Source organism: Mizuhopecten yessoensis, unplaced genomic scaffold (genome assembly GCF_002113885.1).
Source record: "Mizuhopecten yessoensis strain PY_sf001 unplaced genomic scaffold, ASM211388v2 scaffold7763, whole genome shotgun sequence".
Classification (NCBI taxonomy): domain Eukaryota; kingdom Metazoa; phylum Mollusca; class Bivalvia; order Pectinida; family Pectinidae; genus Mizuhopecten; species Mizuhopecten yessoensis.
In genome coordinates, this window is record NW_018407210.1 from 471,772 (window position 1) to 489,845 (window position 18,074).

The window sequence follows — 18,074 nt, forward strand, 5'->3', positions numbered from 1 at the left end:
AATAAGCTTTGAATCTCGTTACTTTTTCATAAGTCCCAGCACGATCATGTCAATCGCAGAAGAGACCCGAATCAGATGTTTTGGTTTCGGTCAAGGTCGGGCGACGTAATTCACAGATCCATTGGTGAAGGTATATGACGACAGCTATTGAATTTCATTTAATAGGCAACTGCGTAGCATTTAAATGAAGTCATGTTTAGTTCTATGACAAGTTGGCTTGGTGTTGGAGGTGAAAAAAGTCCGACTGAAGATTCATCAGTAGAAGAAAACAAGGAAAACGAAAAATCAGAAGACAAGACCCAAGAGCAGAATCAGCCATCCGAAACGAAGTCAACAGAAAAGGACAACGTTAACCCAGACATTGCCACAGAGGAAAAAGACTTGTCTTTTGATGAAGCTAAGCAGGCATTGGAAGACGCATCGTCTAAAGCAATAAATACAGCAAAGGAATGGGGAAGTGAGTGTGCATGATGATATAAAACTTGTCACTTTGTCTGAGATCATCTACTCATTCTAAATTTAGAAACGGATAATAAACTTCAGTCATAACCTAGTGACCTACCTGTATATATGTGCACTACATAATGGTACACGTACATTAATGTGTGTCCACTGTATACAGTAAACATACTTATATTCACAATTATGTACATAGTTGCTATTTTGCCTGTAGGGGGTAGTAATTGGGTATTTAGTAAATACTCAATACTACCCCCTACAGGCAATATAGCAACTAAAGTAGACGCGCCGCCTGTAGGTTGTATAATATTATGTTTAAAAGGTGCTGGACACACTAATAGTGTATATTATTATATAGTACAGTGTATATAGTATCCAGCACCTGTTGTATTGCTTATTTGCTATGGTAATGTTTGTATCAGCTACATTTTTTAATCACAACAAAATCTTATGTAAAGGCTTTACTTACATTAAATAACAACAAAGAAGGAAAGTCACAAAACATAGTAACCCATATATCATTAAGGACACCAAACACACTTGTTTGTAGATCTAGAATAGCCAGGTAAACCAGACCACATGAGACTCAGGGGAGTTTATTGATTATACATTGTACACAAGCAGACGTTGATGAGTTAATTGTTGCACATATGAAAATCATGTAAAATAAAATTGCTTTTTTCCAGGTATATTTTTATTGTTTTATAATCTAATAAAAGGTAATACTGTAGTAGAACAGCTACTGTCTTTGAGTAAATGAAAATAATGTGGATTTTACTTTCACGCATACATGCATGCAACTAGACTTGATCGATTGTATTTAGTATTTATTTATTTATTTCCAATTCAACAGACCCAAGGGTCCACTTCTAGAATGGGTAACAACATTACAACACAAGTATAAAATATCACAATCGGTTATGCATGTAACACAGACTAAAAGATACTCATATGTAAAACAAAAGGAATTAGTGATAGCAAATATTCTTTAATCGTACTTTGAACTCAGCGAAAGAGGAACAAAACATATCACAGTCTGGTGCAAAATCAAGATAGTTAAAATTACATTGAATCCTGTTTAAAATACTATACTTTCTAACGTTTGTTCTACTTCTTTCTGGCAGTAATAACTGGTTAAAACGAATTGATCGTAGATTACGACCAGGGACTAAAAAACACATTTGCTTGACTAAATATGGACAATCAAAAGCACTATAAATGTCAGATTTCAAAGATTGTCAGTGGTCATGTACGTAGCTCAATAGGTAGAACGTCGGTCTAGAGTACAGAGGGTCTCGGGTTTCGAACCCTGGTCAGGCCGTAAATTTTCCGCTCCTATATTTGGGCTCAACAAAATCTACCCACGGAAGTTAAGGTGGTATAGGGTCTTGTGTGTCTTCAATGCATCATTTTTGTTTTTGTGTACAGAGGTGATTTATCTATGAGTTCTGCTTCAAATACAACACTAGAAATATATTCAAAATTTAAAAAATTGTTATTTGTTTACATTGTGGACAGTTGGCATGTGTGAGGACTTTGCCTGCTATTTCAAACATTGAGAACTAGCTATAGAAATACTTTCGACTTTTGCTCATACAAATTCCAAAAATCATAAAATGTTGATTTTACATTGAAGATTTGTTCATTTGAAATTAAAGTTATAGCAAAGTTCCAACCATGATCTGTTTTTAGCCCACCATCATCTGATGGTGGGGTATTCAAATCACCCTGCGTCCGTCGTCCGCTGTCTGTCGTCCATCCTTAAACAATTCTTGTTATCAGTATTTCTCGAGAAGTACCAGAGGAATCTTTCTCAAATTTTATATGTAGGTTCCCCTAGGTCCTTAGCTGTGCAGGGCAACTTTTGGGACTGATCAGATAAACAACATGGCCGACAGGCAGCCACTATTTGATTTTTTTAGTGAAAGTTTGTTATCGCTAATTCTCGGGAAGTACCAGAGGGATCTTTCTCAAATTTCATATGTAGATTTCCCTTGTTCCCTTGTTGTTGCAGCAGTGCCTGAAATGGACGGTCGCCTGCTCGCCAATGGTGGTTAAAGTCTTGCTCGAGCGACCAAAAGTTGTCAAAAGTGAGGTAGTCACTGGCCCAACAAAAATAGTTTGGGCGACTGTCGAAAAGTTAATGAATAAAAGAAATTATAGTCCCTTCCACATTAACTGGGGGACAGTACATTTTTCAATTGTCATTACTTCAATTTGAATCGAACTGTCCGTGATTTAGAAAATGTGATGATTTCTTTTCAGATTTTCTATATAAATACTGCCAGGTCTTTGAGGTGCAAGTTTTGTGGAGTGGATCATGTCAGGTTTTAACTAGGGTTGAAGAATTAAAAATATAATGTTTTATTCTGTTTTACATATTACAAACATTGTCATGTTATATGTAATTTAAATGTGCTGAAGCATTGTGTTAAAATGCTGTGGAAATATTTCTTCCCAAAATTATTTGGGCCACCAATATGTCATTTGGGCCAGTGCTTCAAATTTTTTACTCGAACAATGCAGGTTCCGGCCCCACTATCCTTTATTGTTCATGTTTACTTTTGAAACTGATCAGTTAAACAAAATGGCCTACCGACAGCCATCTATGATTTTTGACATTGAAGGTTTGTTAGTACTATTTTTCAGGAATAACTTGAGGTATCTTTCTCAAATTTGATATGTAGGCTCCCCTTGATCCCTTGTTGTGCATGTTATATTTTGAGACTGATCATAAAAACAAAATGACTAAAGGAAGAACTAAACAGATCTTTCTCATATTGCAATGATTGATTCTATTTCTTTCACATTAAGTAGTACTGTACAAGTAAATATGTGAAATGACAAACTCACTTTGAAGCTTGGCTTTCATACACATCAGTATTTAGTTTAGATCAAAAGTTACCTCAAGGTGCATTTACTGTTAACATGACTCGATCAAACAGATTAGAGGAAAGAAGAGAAAAGATTGAACTGACAAAGAACTAATGAAGATGGTACAATGGTGGGCGTCAATGCAAGATCCCTCTGGGATCTCTTGTTTAGGTACCGATGATGTCATTTTCAAAAACCGAAACTGCTTATTGGTGATATCAGAGAGCATTCTGTAGGTGTCTGATGTGAACATTATATATATTGGTGCTAATTATGTTTGCAAGAACACGTATCGATACTTTTCCTTTGATATAACCAAAATAAAAGGTCATAAAGGAATATAATTCATGCTCCAAATTTCCAATGAATGAATAAAGTCAGGGCTTTCAGCAGACTCTTGAGAGTATGATTTTGACTCCCAAAAATAATCTTTGACTTGTGTTTTAAAGGATCGTCCTAGTTCTCTTACGTTGTGACTCTCCAAAAGTCACTGAAAAATTGTCTTTGACTTCTGAAATTGCTAATGTCAAAGGTCAACTGAAAGCCCTGAAAATGATAGTTTGGGCACTATTACCTTATGTATATGTGGAGAAATAAAGTATCTGTCTGTCGGTCATTACTTGCATTGCACACATATAGATCTAACAGTTTAAGTATTGACTTTGAAGCATGCTACATTTTAACCTACTAGTAATTATAAGGCATGCATATATAGAAACTCTAAAACAGATAGTTGAATTGATAAGCATCTCCCTTCATCCCATAGAAAAATAGAAATCAGCATTTTACTATATATTGGAGGTATTGCTGATGCACAAGTTTACCAAAACTATCCATGCATGATCTCCCAATGATGTTTATATACTGGGTAATAGGATGTCGCTTACCTGGAATAATGATGCTTCATGTCTGACATACAGATTTTTTGTCAAGCTGTCATCATCAAAGGTCTGAGTGTGAAATAACACCATTCAACATGATGTGGCACTATTTTAATTGTAGATTGCTTATAAGGTTGAGCATGTACTCATTGATTACTCTATACCATGCATGTGATGATGTACTCATTGATTACTCTATACCATGTGATGATGTATACATTGATTACTCTATACCATGTGATGATGTATGCATTGATTACTCTATACCATGCATGTGATGATGTACTCATTGATTACTCTATACCATGAGATGATGTACTCATTGATTACTCTATACCATGAGATGATGTATACATTGATTACTCTATACCATGTGATGATGTATACATTGATTACTCTATACCATGTGATGATGTATACATTGATTGCTTTAATTTACAGGTTTCCTGTACAGTTATGGCAAAGCAGCTACTAAAACAGTGACTGACCATGCCAAACAAATAACAAAGTCTGTTGAAGATAAGGTATGTGTCTGCTTTCTATTATTAATGGTATGTTGACAGCTGTAACATGATTAATCCCACCCCTTGTCATTACATAAAGCTATAACTTTATCAAGCACATTCCTCTTGGACAGGTCAATGGGATATTTTCTGGAGGACTCAAAAGATTTTTTTCCCCAATGATCAAATATAAGAACAAATTAGAAACTGTCAGAATTTAGTTGATAGCCAGCTGGTATTAAGAACAAAAGGAAAGATGGGATTTATGTTGCTTCATAGGATAACAGTACATAGATACTCTAGCTATAGATATAGTCGTAAATACAGTTGAAGTATTTTGTTTGTTGACAAAAGTATACTAAAACATTTGTAGTTTTTAATTTGTGTGCAAAAGTACTAAAATTTTCATATGATATAGACTATTTATGTCTATTCATAACTGCGGAGAAATTAAAATAAAAGTTCACCATTATACCATTAAAGGAAAGCATAAGAATCAAGTCCTGAATTCTGTATATATAGCTGCAGATTTTCAGTTTCAAAGCAATTTCAAGAGTAATTCAGTTTGTGCTATTTTTTTTACATAGTTACATTTCTAGGTAGAAGTACAATACCTACATGTAGTAGAATAACTCAATGAAAAAGAATGATTTATGTTTTGATTAATTTTTTAATATTTTGAAGAAAATAATTGCCGTATACAACTTAAAGCATCGTGTTTCAACATAAGATAACTATACCTTTGCAGACATTCCTCGGGGATTTCAGTCGTGAACAAGATAAGTTTGTGACAGAAAAGAAAGAAAAAGTAAAACGTTCCGAGGCTGCTGTTCCACCATGGATAGGCTATAATGAAGAGGAGAGCTTGAAGGAACAGATCCTAGCACTGTCAACAGTAAGTTCTCCTGTCCCAGTTAAACAAGAATCCTAGCACTGTCAACAGTAAGTCTACAGGTCCCAGTCCTACACAAATCCTAGTACTGTCAACAGTAAGTCTACAGGTCCCAGTTATACACAAATCCTAGCACTGTCAACAGTAAGTCTACAGGTCCCAGTTATACACAAATCCTAGCACTGTCAACAGTAAGTCTACAGGTCCCAGTTATACACAAATCCTAGTATTGTCAACAGTAAGTCTACAGGTCCCAGTTATACACAAATCCTAGCACTGTCAACAGTAAGTCTACAGGTCCCAGTTGTACACAAATCCTAGTATTGTCAACAGTAAGTCTACAGGTCCCAGTTATACACAAATCCTAGCACTGTCAACAGTAAGTCTACAGGTCCCAGTTGTACACAAATCCTAGTATTGTCAACAGTAAGTCTACAGGTCCCAGTTATACACAAATCCTAGCACTGTCAACAGTAAGTCTACAGGTCCCAGTTGTACACAAATCCTAGTATTGTCAACAGTAAGTCTACAGGTCCCAGTTATACACAAATCCTAGCACTGTCAACAGTAAGTCTACAGGTCCCAGTTGTACACAAATCCTAGTATTGTCAACAGTAAGTCTACAGGTCCCAGTTATACACAAATCCTAGCACTGTCAACAGTAAGTCTACAGGTCCCAGTTGTACACAAATCCTAGTATTGTCAACAGTAAGTCTACAGGTCCCAGTTATACACAAATCCTAGCACTGTCAACAGTAAGTCTACAGGTCCCAGTTGTACACAAATCCTAGTATTGTCAACAGTAAGTCTACAGGTCCCAGTTATACACAAATCCTAGCACTGTCAACAGTAAGTTTACAGGTCCCAGTTGTACACAAATCCTAGTATTGTCAACAGTAAGTCTACAGGTCCCAGTCATACACAAATCCTAGCACTGTCAACAGTAAGTCTACAGGTCCCAGTTGTACACAAATCCTAGTATTGTCAACAGTAAGTCTACAGGTCCCAGTTATACACAAATCCTAGCACTGTCAACAGTAAGTCTACAGGTCCCAGTTGTACACAAATCCTAGTATTGTCAACAGTAAGTCTACAGGTCCCAGTTATACACAAATCCTAGCACTGTCAACAGTAAGTCTACAGGTCCCAGTTGTACACAAATCCTAGTATTGTCAACAGTAAGTCTACAGGTCCCAGTTATACACAAATCCTAGCACTGTCAACAGTAAGTCTACAGGTCCCAGTTGTACACAAATCCTAGTATTGTCAACAGTAAGTCTACAGGTCCCAGTTATACACAAATCCTAGCACTGTCAACAGTAAGTCTACAGGTCCCAGTTGTACACAAATCCTAGTATTGTCAACAGTAAGTCTACAGGTCCCAGTTATACACAAATCCTAGCACTGTCAACAGTAAGTCTACAGGTCCCAGTTGTACACAAATCCTAGTATTGTCAACAGTAAGTCTACAGGTCCCAGTTATACACAAATCCTAGCACTGTCAACAGTAAGTCTACAGGTCCCAGTTGTACACAAATCCTAGTATTGTCAACAGTAAGTCTACAGGTCCCAGTTATACACAAATCCTAGCACTGTCAACAGTAAGTCTACAGGTCCCAGTTGTACACAAATCCTAGTATTGTCAACAGTAAGTCTACAGGTCCCAGTTATACACAAATCCTAGCACTGTCAACAGTAAGTCTACAGGTCCCAGTTGTACACAAATCCTAGTATTGTCAACAGTAAGTCTACAGGTCCCAGTCATACACAAATCCTAGCACTGTCAACAGTAAGTCTACAGGTCCCAGTTGTACACAAATCCTAGTATTGTCAACAGTAAGTCTACAGGTCCCAGTTATACACAAATCCTAGCACTGTCAACAGTAAGTCTACAGGTCCCAGTTGTACACAAATCCTAGTATTGTCAACAGTAAGTCTACAGGTCCCAGTCATACACAAATCCTAGCACTGTCAACAGTAAGTCTACAGGTCCCAGTTGTACACAAATCCTAGTATTGTCAACAGTAAGTCTACAGGTCCCAGTTATACACAAATCCTAGCACTGTCAACAGTAAGTCTACAGGTCCCAGTTGTACACAAATCCTAGTATTGTCAACAGTAAGTCTACAGGTCCCAGTTATACACAAATCCTAGCACTGTCAACAGTAAGTCTACAGGTCCCAGTTGTACACAAATCCTAGTATTGTCAACAGTAAGTCTACAGGTCCCAGTTATACACAAATCCTAGCACTGTCAACAGTAAGTCTACAGGTCCCAGTTGTACACAAATCCTAGTATTGTCAACAGTAAGTCTACAGGTCCCAGTTATACACAAATCCTAGCACTGTCAACAGTAAGTCTACAGGTCCCAGTTGTACACAAATCCTAGTATTGTCAACAGTAAGTCTACAGGTCCCAGTTATACACAAATCCTAGCACTGTCAACAGTAAGTCTACAGGTCCCAGTTGTACACAAATCCTAGTATTGTCAACAGTAAGTCTACAGGTCCCAGTTATACACAAATCCTAGCACTGTCAACAGTAAGTCTACAGGTCCCAGTTGTACACAAATCCTAGTATTGTCAACAGTAAGTCTACAGGTCCCAGTTATACACAAATCCTAGCACTGTCAACAGTAAGTCTACAGGTCCCAGTTGTACACAAATCCTAGTATTGTCAACAGTAAGTCTACAGGTCCCAGTTATACACAAATCCTAGCACTGTCAACAGTAAGTTTACAGGTCCCAGTTGTACACAAATCCTAGTATTGTCAACAGTAAGTCTACAGGTCCCAGTCATACACAAATCCTAGCACTGTCAACAGTAAGTCTACAGGTCCCAGTTGTACACAAATCCTAGTATTGTCAACAGTAAGTCTACAGGTCCCAGTCATACACAAATCCTAGCACTGTCAACAGTAAGTCTACAGGTCCCAGTTGTACACAAATCCTAGTATTGTCAACAGTAAGTCTACAGGTCCCAGTTATACACAAATCCTAGCACTGTCAACAGTAAGTCTACAGGTCCCAGTTGTACACAAATCCTAGTATTGTCAACAGTAAGTCTACAGGTCCCAGTTATACACAAATCCTAGCACTGTCAACAGTAAGTCTACAGGTCCCAGTTGTACACAAATCCTAGTATTGTCAACAGTAAGTCTACAGGTCCCAGTTATACACAAATCCTAGCACTGTCAACAGTAAGTCTACAGGTCCCAGTTGTACACAAATCCTAGTATTGTCAACAGTAAGTCTACAGGTCCCAGTTATACACAAATCCTAGCACTGTCAACAGTAAGTCTACAGGTCCCAGTTGTACACAAATCCTAGTATTGTCAACAGTAAGTCTACAGGTCCCAGTTATACACAAATCCTAGCACTGTCAACAGTAAGTCTACAGGTCCCAGTTGTACACAAATCCTAGTATTGTCAACAGTAAGTCTACAGGTCCCAGTTATACACAAATCCTAGCACTGTCAACAGTAAGTCTACAGGTCCCAGTTGTACACAAATCCTAGTATTGTCAACAGTAAGTCTACAGGTCCCAGTTATACACAAATCCTAGCACTGTCAACAGTAAGTCTACAGGTCCCAGTTGTACACAAATCCTAGTATTGTCAACAGTAAGTCTACAGGTCCCAGTTATACACAAATCCTAGCACTGTCAACAGTAAGTCTACAGGTCCCAGTTGTACACAAATCCTAGTATTGTCAACAGTAAGTCTACAGGTCCCAGTCATACACAAATCCTAGCACTGTCAACAGTAAGTCTACAGGTCCCAGTTGTACACAAATCCTAGTATTGTCAACAGTAAGTCTACAGGTCCCAGTTATACACAAATCCTAGCACTGTCAACAGTAAGTCTACAGGTCCCAGTTGTACACAAATCCTAGTATTGTCAACAGTAAGTCTACAGGTCCCAGTTATACACAAATCCTAGCACTGTCAACAGTAAGTCTACAGGTCCCAGTTGTACACAAATCCTAGTATTGTCAACAGTAAGTCTACAGGTCCCAGTTATACACAAATCCTAGCACTGTCAACAGTAAGTCTACAGGTCCCAGTTGTACACAAATCCTAGTATTGTCAACAGTAAGTCTACAGGTCCCAGTTATACACAAATCCTAGCACTGTCAACAGTAAGTCTACAGGTCCCAGTTGTACACAAATCCTAGTATTGTCAACAGTAAGTCTACAGGTCCCAGTTATACACAAATCCTAGCACTGTCAACAGTAAGTCTACAGGTCCCAGTTGTACACAAATCCTAGTATTGTCAACAGTAAGTCTACAGGTCCCAGTTATACACAAATCCTAGCACTGTCAACAGTAAGTCTACAGGTCCCAGTTGTACACAAATCCTAGTATTGTCAACAGTAAGTCTACAGGTCCCAGTTATACACAAATCCTAGCACTGTCAACAGTAAGTCTACAGGTCCCAGTTGTACACAAATCCTAGTATTGTCAACAGTAAGTCTACAGGTCCCAGTTATACACAAATCCTAGCACTGTCAACAGTAAGTCTACAGGTCCCAGTTGTACACAAATCCTAGTATTGTCAACAGTAAGTCTACAGGTCCCAGTCATACACAAATCCTAGCACTGTCAACAGTAAGTCTACAGGTCCCAGTTGTACACAAATCCTAGTATTGTCAACAGTAAGTCTACAGGTCCCAGTTATACACAAATCCTAGCACTGTCAACAGTAAGTCTACAGGTCCCAGTTGTACACAAATCCTAGTATTGTCAACAGTAAGTCTACAGGTCCCAGTTATACACAAATCCTAGCACTGTCAACAGTAAGTCTACAGGTCCCAGTTGTACACAAATCCTAGTATTGTCAACAGTAAGTCTACAGGTCCCAGTTATACACAAATCCTAGCACTGTCAACAGTAAGTCTACAGGTCCCAGTTGTACACAAATCCTAGTATTGTCAACAGTAAGTCTACAGGTCCCAGTTATACACAAATCCTAGCACTGTCAACAGTAAGTCTACAGGTCCCAGTTGTACACAAATCCTAGTATTGTCAACAGTAAGTCTACAGGTCCCAGTTATACACAAATCCTAGCACTGTCAACAGTAAGTCTACAGGTCCCAGTTGTACACAAATCCTAGTATTGTCAACAGTAAGTCTACAGGTCCCAGTTATACACAAATCCTAGCACTGTCAACAGTAAGTCTACAGGTCCCAGTTGTACACAAATCCTAGTATTGTCAACAGTAAGTCTACAGGTCCCAGTTATACACAAATCCTAGCACTGTCAACAGTAAGTCTACAGGTCCCAGTTGTACACAAATCCTAGTATTGTCAACAGTAAGTCTACAGGTCCCAGTTATACACAAATCCTAGCACTGTCAACAGTAAGTCTACAGGTCCCAGTTGTACACAAATCCTAGTATTGTCAACAGTAAGTCTACAGGTCCCAGTTATACACAAATCCTAGCACTGTCAACAGTAAGTTTACAGGTCCCAGTTGTACACAAATCCTAGTATTGTCAACAGTAAGTCTACAGGTCCCAGTCATACACAAATCCTAGCACTGTCAACAGTAAGTCTACAGGTCCCAGTTGTACACAAATCCTAGTATTGTCAACAGTAAGTCTACAGGTCCCAGTTATACACAAATCCTAGCACTGTCAACAGTAAGTCTACAGGTCCCAGTTGTACACAAATCCTAGTATTGTCAACAGTAAGTCTACAGGTCCCAGTTATACACAAATCCTAGCACTGTCAACAGTAAGTCTACAGGTCCCAGTTGTACACAAATCCTAGTATTGTCAACAGTAAGTCTACAGGTCCCAGTTATACACAAATCCTAGCACTGTCAACAGTAAGTCTACAGGTCCCAGTTGTACACAAATCCTAGTATTGTCAACAGTAAGTCTACAGGTCCCAGTTATACACAAATCCTAGCACTGTCAACAGTAAGTCTACAGGTCCCAGTTGTACACAAATCCTAGTATTGTCAACAGTAAGTCTACAGGTCCCAGTTATACACAAATCCTAGCACTGTCAACAGTAAGTCTACAGGTCCCAGTTGTACACAAATCCTAGTATTGTCAACAGTAAGTCTACAGGTCCCAGTTATACACAAATCCTAGCACTGTCAACAGTAAGTCTACAGGTCCCAGTTGTACACAAATCCTAGTATTGTCAACAGTAAGTCTACAGGTCCCAGTTATACACAAATCCTAGCACTGTCAACAGTAAGTCTACAGGTCCCAGTTGTACACAAATCCTAGTATTGTCAACAGTAAGTCTACAGGTCCCAGTTATACACAAATCCTAGCACTGTCAACAGTAAGTCTACAGGTCCCAGTTATACACAAATCCTAGCACTGTCAACAGTAAGTTTACAGGTCCCAGTTGTACACAAATCCTAGTATTGTCAACAGTAAGTCTACAGGTCCCAGTCATACACAAATCCTAGCACTGTCAACAGTAAGTCTACAGGTCCCAGTTGTACACAAATCCTAGTATTGTCAACAGTAAGTCTACAGGTCCCAGTTATACACAAATCCTAGTATTGTCAACATTAAGTCTACAGGTCCCAGTTATACACAAATCCTAGCACTGTCAACTGTAAGTCTACAGGTCCCAGTCCTACACAAATCCTAGTATTGTCAACAGTAAGTGTCTACAGGTCCCAGTCCTACCCAAATCCTAGCACTGTCAACTGTAAGTCTACAGGTCCCAGCTATACACAAATCCTAGTATTGTCAACAGTAAGTCTACATGTCCCTAGTTAAACACAAATCCTAGCACTGTCAACAGTAAGTTTACAGGTCCCAGTTGTACACAAATCCTAGTATTGTCAACATTAAGTCTACAGGTCCCAGTCCTACACAAAGCCTAGCACTGTCAACAGTAAGTCTTCAGGTCCCTGTCCTACACAAATCCTAGCACTGTCAACTGTAAGTCTACAGGTCCCAGTTATACACAAATCCTAGTATTGTCAACAGTAAGTCTACATGTCCCTAGTTAAACACAAATCCTAGCACTGTCAACAGTAAGTCTACAGGTTCCAGTTATACACAAATCCTAGCACTGTCAACAGTAAGTCTACAGGTCCCAGTCCTACACAAAGCCTAGCACTGTCAACAGTAAGTGTCTACAGGTCCCAGTTATACACAAATCCTAGTACTGTCAACAGTAAGTCTACAGGTCCCAGTCCTACACAAAGCCTAGCACTGTCAACATTAAGTCTTCAGGACTCCGGTCATACACAATCCCATCCTTGATACCCCTATATATGGTAGGATGACACAATCTTAGTATTGTCAACAGTAAGGACATGTGAACCTATCTTTTCATAACATGCATGTTTGTATGCTGATTCTATGTTGAGAATAGATATCAAATTAAAATAAGTTAAAAGAATAATAAATCATCATGGAAATATCCATTATTTTGTAAACGTTTGAACATGTTTACTTTGAAATTCTGATCTGTTGTGACATGTTTCAGGACAAGCGGCACTTCCTACGCAACCCTCCCTCTGGGATCCAGTTCCAGTTCCATTTTGAAAGCATGTTCCCTATTGCCACAGCAACTCTTCAAGAGGATCCAAACCTACAGAAAATGAGATTTGAACTTGTACCTAAACAGTATGTATTTCTTAATGTATAGAACAGTTCATATCTCCATGGATGCACAGTTTTCAACAGTCACACACAATCTTTTCTCTCTGTAAAGAAAAGCACAAATCATTCATAGGTATCTAAAATTTGTATCTGGTAAAATTTGGAATATGAAATATTATAATATTTGTCTGTTTAAGGATGCCTGTACCACTGCACAGTGTTTTATCGTATATACAGTATCTCCCCCTTAACTTCTGTTTGCATATAATTACAGCACAGTTGGGCCTGGACCCTTCCATTGACTGTAGCTGTCAGGTAGAGCAATAGTGTGACAGACCAAAGTCAAGGGTCCGAAACCTGGTCTCCTGCGAAAATTATACATTCAGAACACTATTGTCAGTTATAGTTTGCTTACCGATATTTCATCTTTATTATTCACAGTTTCCAAAACTTTGTTACATTTTTTGGCAGTGGTACGCGGACCCTTAAGGTATTTCGGAAACTGTTTTTGATGAAAATATTATATTATATGTCTGTATGTATCTTTGAACTTTCAGTACATACTCTGCCCCTTCACCCATTGATTTGATTGTCTTCCTGGTACTTAGAGTGGAACCAAAAGAGAATTTGTGATTTTGATACTCAGAAGACAAGTTACAAACTGCCTGTGTGATTATTAGTTACCTCCCTTATATTAGAAAAAAACTTGTTTGTCGGCATGTACAATTGTAGTTTTACTAATCATTATTCAATCTCCTCTTTCAGGATAAATGAAGAGACATTTTGGAGGAATTATTTTTATAGGGTCTCCTTGATCAAACAATCAACACAACTTACTGTTCTGGCACAAGAAACAGGTAAGAAATCAATCTCTTTACATATATTTACTTTACATATGTAAAGCAACACACATTTCTCCTGTCAATAGTTGGGTCTCAATCTAGACTTTCTTTGAAGGAATTTCTGAGTTTTTATAAATGACTTAAAAGTGTTAGCTGACTGGTGTTAGAGCCAGTTGCCTGTGGATCGTTTTGAAGTCAGAAATGGGTAGTCTTTAATTTGAAGAATTAATTAAGGAACGGATTGCATTTGTGAAAATAAAAGCATATTTTTTCAGCTTTATGCATGTAATATAGACACCAATTTATAAAAAAATGATCAGATAATTCCCTTGATAGGTGAAGTTCAGCTAGTGGTGTTCTCAAAATCCATGTTACGCCATTATTAGAGATATCAGTATTTAATCTGAAGGTAGGAATTTTGACTTGAGTTAGCAAAGTTTTCACTAAAATCACAATCATGCATATTTTATGACACAATCAGTTTTTCAGGTATACCTCTGTCAATTAATCTCTGAATTAATCTGTCAAATAATTCGCTACCACAAACATATGCTTATATGTTAGTAGATCTATACCAGGGCTATGGAAATGTGTCTGATAAGAAGCTATAGGACTTAAATTAATAGTCTGAACTACAGCTGTCTACTACAGTTCACCTCTGAGGCATAGGTTAAAAGGGAAAAGTGTTGTTAGATATACATGTAGACGCAGAAATACACCCACATTTCACACTTCAGTGACGTGGTTAAGATAAAATGGTCTAATCCATGAACAAGATTAGGAGGAATTGTTTTGTCCATATCTTGTAACTGTACATGTAAGTGCTACATGGTTTATACTTAAAATAAATTGTTGTTTTCAACCACGAAATGTGTTCGTTATTGAGCATATATTGGGGCATTAAAATAATGTTAATGTTTTGACTATTGCTTTATGCCTTCATTTCGTAGGAATATAGCAAATATGAGTTGTGGAGCTTTGTACTTTTCACAACTGTAAAGTCATCCTCGATATCCAGGGGTTACGCTCACTTTCGCTCTCTACNCACACGAATCCTAGCACTGTCAACAGTAAGTCTACAGGTCCCAGTTATACACAAATCCTAGTACTGTCAACAGTAAGTTTACAGGTCCCAGTTGTACACAAATCCTAGTATTGTCAACATTAAGTCTACAGGTCCCAGTCCTACACAAAGCCTAGCACTGTCAACAGTAAGTCTTCAGGTCCCTGTCCTACACAAATCCTAGCACTGTCAACTGTAAGTCTACAGGTCCCAGTTATACACAAATCCTAGTATTGTCAACAGTAAGTCTACATGTCCCTAGTTAAACACAAATCCTAGCACTGTCAACAGTAAGTCTACAGGTTCCAGTTATACACAAATCCTAGCACTGTCAACAGTAAGTCTACAGGTCCCAGTCCTACACAAAGCCTAGCACTGTCAACAGTAAGTGTCTACAGGTCCCAGTTATACACAAATCCTAGTACTGTCAACAGTAAGTCTACAGGTCCCAGTCCTACACAAAGCCTAGCACTGTCAACATTAAGTCTTCAGGACTCCGGTCATACACAATCCCATCCTTGATACCCCTATATATGGTAGGATGACACAATCTTAGTATTGTCAACAGTAAGGACATGTGAACCTATCTTTTCATAACATGCATGTTTGTATGCTGATTCTATGTTGAGAATAGATATCAAATTAAAATAAGTTAAAAGAATAATAAATCATCATGGAAATATCCATTATTTTGTAAACGTTTGAACATGTTTACTTTGAAATTCTGATCTGTTGTGACATGTTTCAGGACAAGCGGCACTTCCTACGCAACCCTCCCTCTGGGATCCAGTTCCAGTTCCATTTTGAAAGCATGTTCCCTATTGCCACAGCAACTCTTCAAGAGGATCCAAACCTACAGAAAATGAGATTTGAACTTGTACCTAAACAGTATGTATTTCTTAATGTATAGAACAGTTCATATCTCCATGGATGCACAGTTTTCAACAGTCACACACAATCTTTTCTCTCTGTAAAGAAAAGCACAAATCATTCATAGGTATCTAAAATTTGTATCTGGTAAAATTTGGAATATGAAATATTATAATATTTGTCTGTTTAAGGATGCCTGTACCACTGCACAGTGTTTTATCGTATATACAGTATCTCCCCCTTAACTTCTGTTTGCATATAATTACAGCACAGTTGGGCCTGGACCCTTCCATTGACTGTAGCTGTCAGGTAGAGCAATAGTGTGACAGACCAAAGTCAAGGGTCCGAAACCTGGTCTCCTGCGAAAATTATACATTCAGAACACTATTGTCAGTTATAGTTTGCTTACCGATATTTCATCTTTATTATTCACAGTTTCCAAAACTTTGTTACATTTTTTGGCAGTGGTACGCGGACCCTTAAGGTATTTCGGAAACTGTTTTTGATGAAAATATTATATTATATGTCTGTATGTATCTTTGAACTTTCAGTACATACTCTGCCCCTTCACCCATTGATTTGATTGTCTTCCTGGTACTTAGAGTGGAACCAAAAGAGAATTTGTGATTTTGATACTCAGAAGACAAGTTACAAACTGCCTGTGTGATTATTAGTTACCTCCCTTATATTAGAAAAAAACTTGTTTGTCGGCATGTACAATTGTAGTTTTACTAATCATTATTCAATCTCCTCTTTCAGGATAAATGAAGAGACATTTTGGAGGAATTATTTTTATAGGGTCTCCTTGATCAAACAATCAACACAACTTACTGTTCTGGCACAAGAAACAGGTAAGAAATCAATCTCTTTACATATATTTACTTTACATATGTAAAGCAACACACATTTCTCCTGTCAATAGTTGGGTCTCAATCTAGACTTTCTTTGAAGGAATTTCTGAGTTTTTATAAATGACTTAAAAGTGTTAGCTGACTGGTGTTAGAGCCAGTTGCCTGTGGATCGTTTTGAAGTCAGAAATGGGTAGTCTTTAATTTGAAGAATTAATTAAGGAACGGATTGCATTTGTGAAAATAAAAGCATATTTTTTCAGCTTTATGCATGTAATATAGACACCAATTTATAAAAAAATGATCAGATAATTCCCTTGATAGGTGAAGTTCAGCTAGTGGTGTTCTCAAAATCCATGTTACGCCATTATTAGAGATATCAGTATTTAATCTGAAGGTAGGAATTTTGACTTGAGTTAGCAAAGTTTTCACTAAAATCACAATCATGCATATTTTATGACACAATCAGTTTTTCAGGTATACCTCTGTCAATTAATCTCTGAATTAATCTGTCAAATAATTCGCTACCACAAACATATGCTTATATGTTAGTAGATCTATACCAGGGCTATGGAAATGTGTCTGATAAGAAGCTATAGGACTTAAATTAATAGTCTGAACTACAGCTGTCTACTACAGTTCACCTCTGAGGCATAGGTTAAAAGGGAAAAGTGTTGTTAGATATACATGTAGACGCAGAAATACACCCACATTTCACACTTCAGTGACGTGGTTAAGATAAAATGGTCTAATCCATGAACAAGATTAGGAGGAATTGTTTTGTCCATATCTTGTAACTGTACATGTAAGTGCTACATGGTTTATACTTAAAATAAATTGTTGTTTTCAACCACGAAATGTGTTCGTTATTGAGCATATATTGGGGCATTAAAATAATGTTAATGTTTTGACTATTGCTTTATGCCTTCATTTCGTAGGAATATAGCAAATATGAGTTGTGGAGCTTTGTACTTTTCACAACTGTAAAGTCATCCTCGATATCCAGGGGTTACGCTCACTTTCGCTCTCTACACCCCTGGAATATGTCATAGCAAAATCGAAGGCTCAGTGTGCAGCACCTTGAAGATGAGACGAGAAGACTAGTTTGATCCTTTGATGTACATCAAAAGAATCTCGCGGTCACGTAGCGGTAAAAATTGACAGGCTTGGAAGTTGGGCATCTCTACTTTGTAATCTACAAAGGACAGGCATCAGTCTAGCGATTTGTCAGGGTTTTTTTACCCGAGACCAATCAAAC

The 18,074-nt window shown here is 37.8% G+C and overlaps 1 protein-coding gene across 4 annotated transcripts in view; it reads left to right on the forward strand.

Moving 5' to 3' along the window:
• The first annotated feature begins 71 nt into the window (after positions 1-71).
• The window catches only part of LOC110454315 (synapse-associated protein 1-like), an 89,681-nt gene continuing 71,678 nt past the window's right edge, over positions 72-18,074 (forward strand). For all 4 annotated transcript variants that reach the window (XM_021503758.1, XM_021503759.1, XM_021503761.1 and 1 more), the window contains exons 1-5: positions 72-457; positions 4,656-4,738; positions 5,466-5,612; positions 13,078-13,217; positions 13,959-14,050. In XM_021503758.1, the coding sequence (XP_021359433.1) occupies positions 193-457; positions 4,656-4,738; positions 5,466-5,612; positions 13,078-13,217; positions 13,959-14,050 (727 nt within the window). In that variant the 5' untranslated portion in view covers positions 72-192. The remainder of the gene's footprint in view (positions 458-4,655; positions 4,739-5,465; positions 5,613-13,077; positions 13,218-13,958; positions 14,051-18,074) is intronic.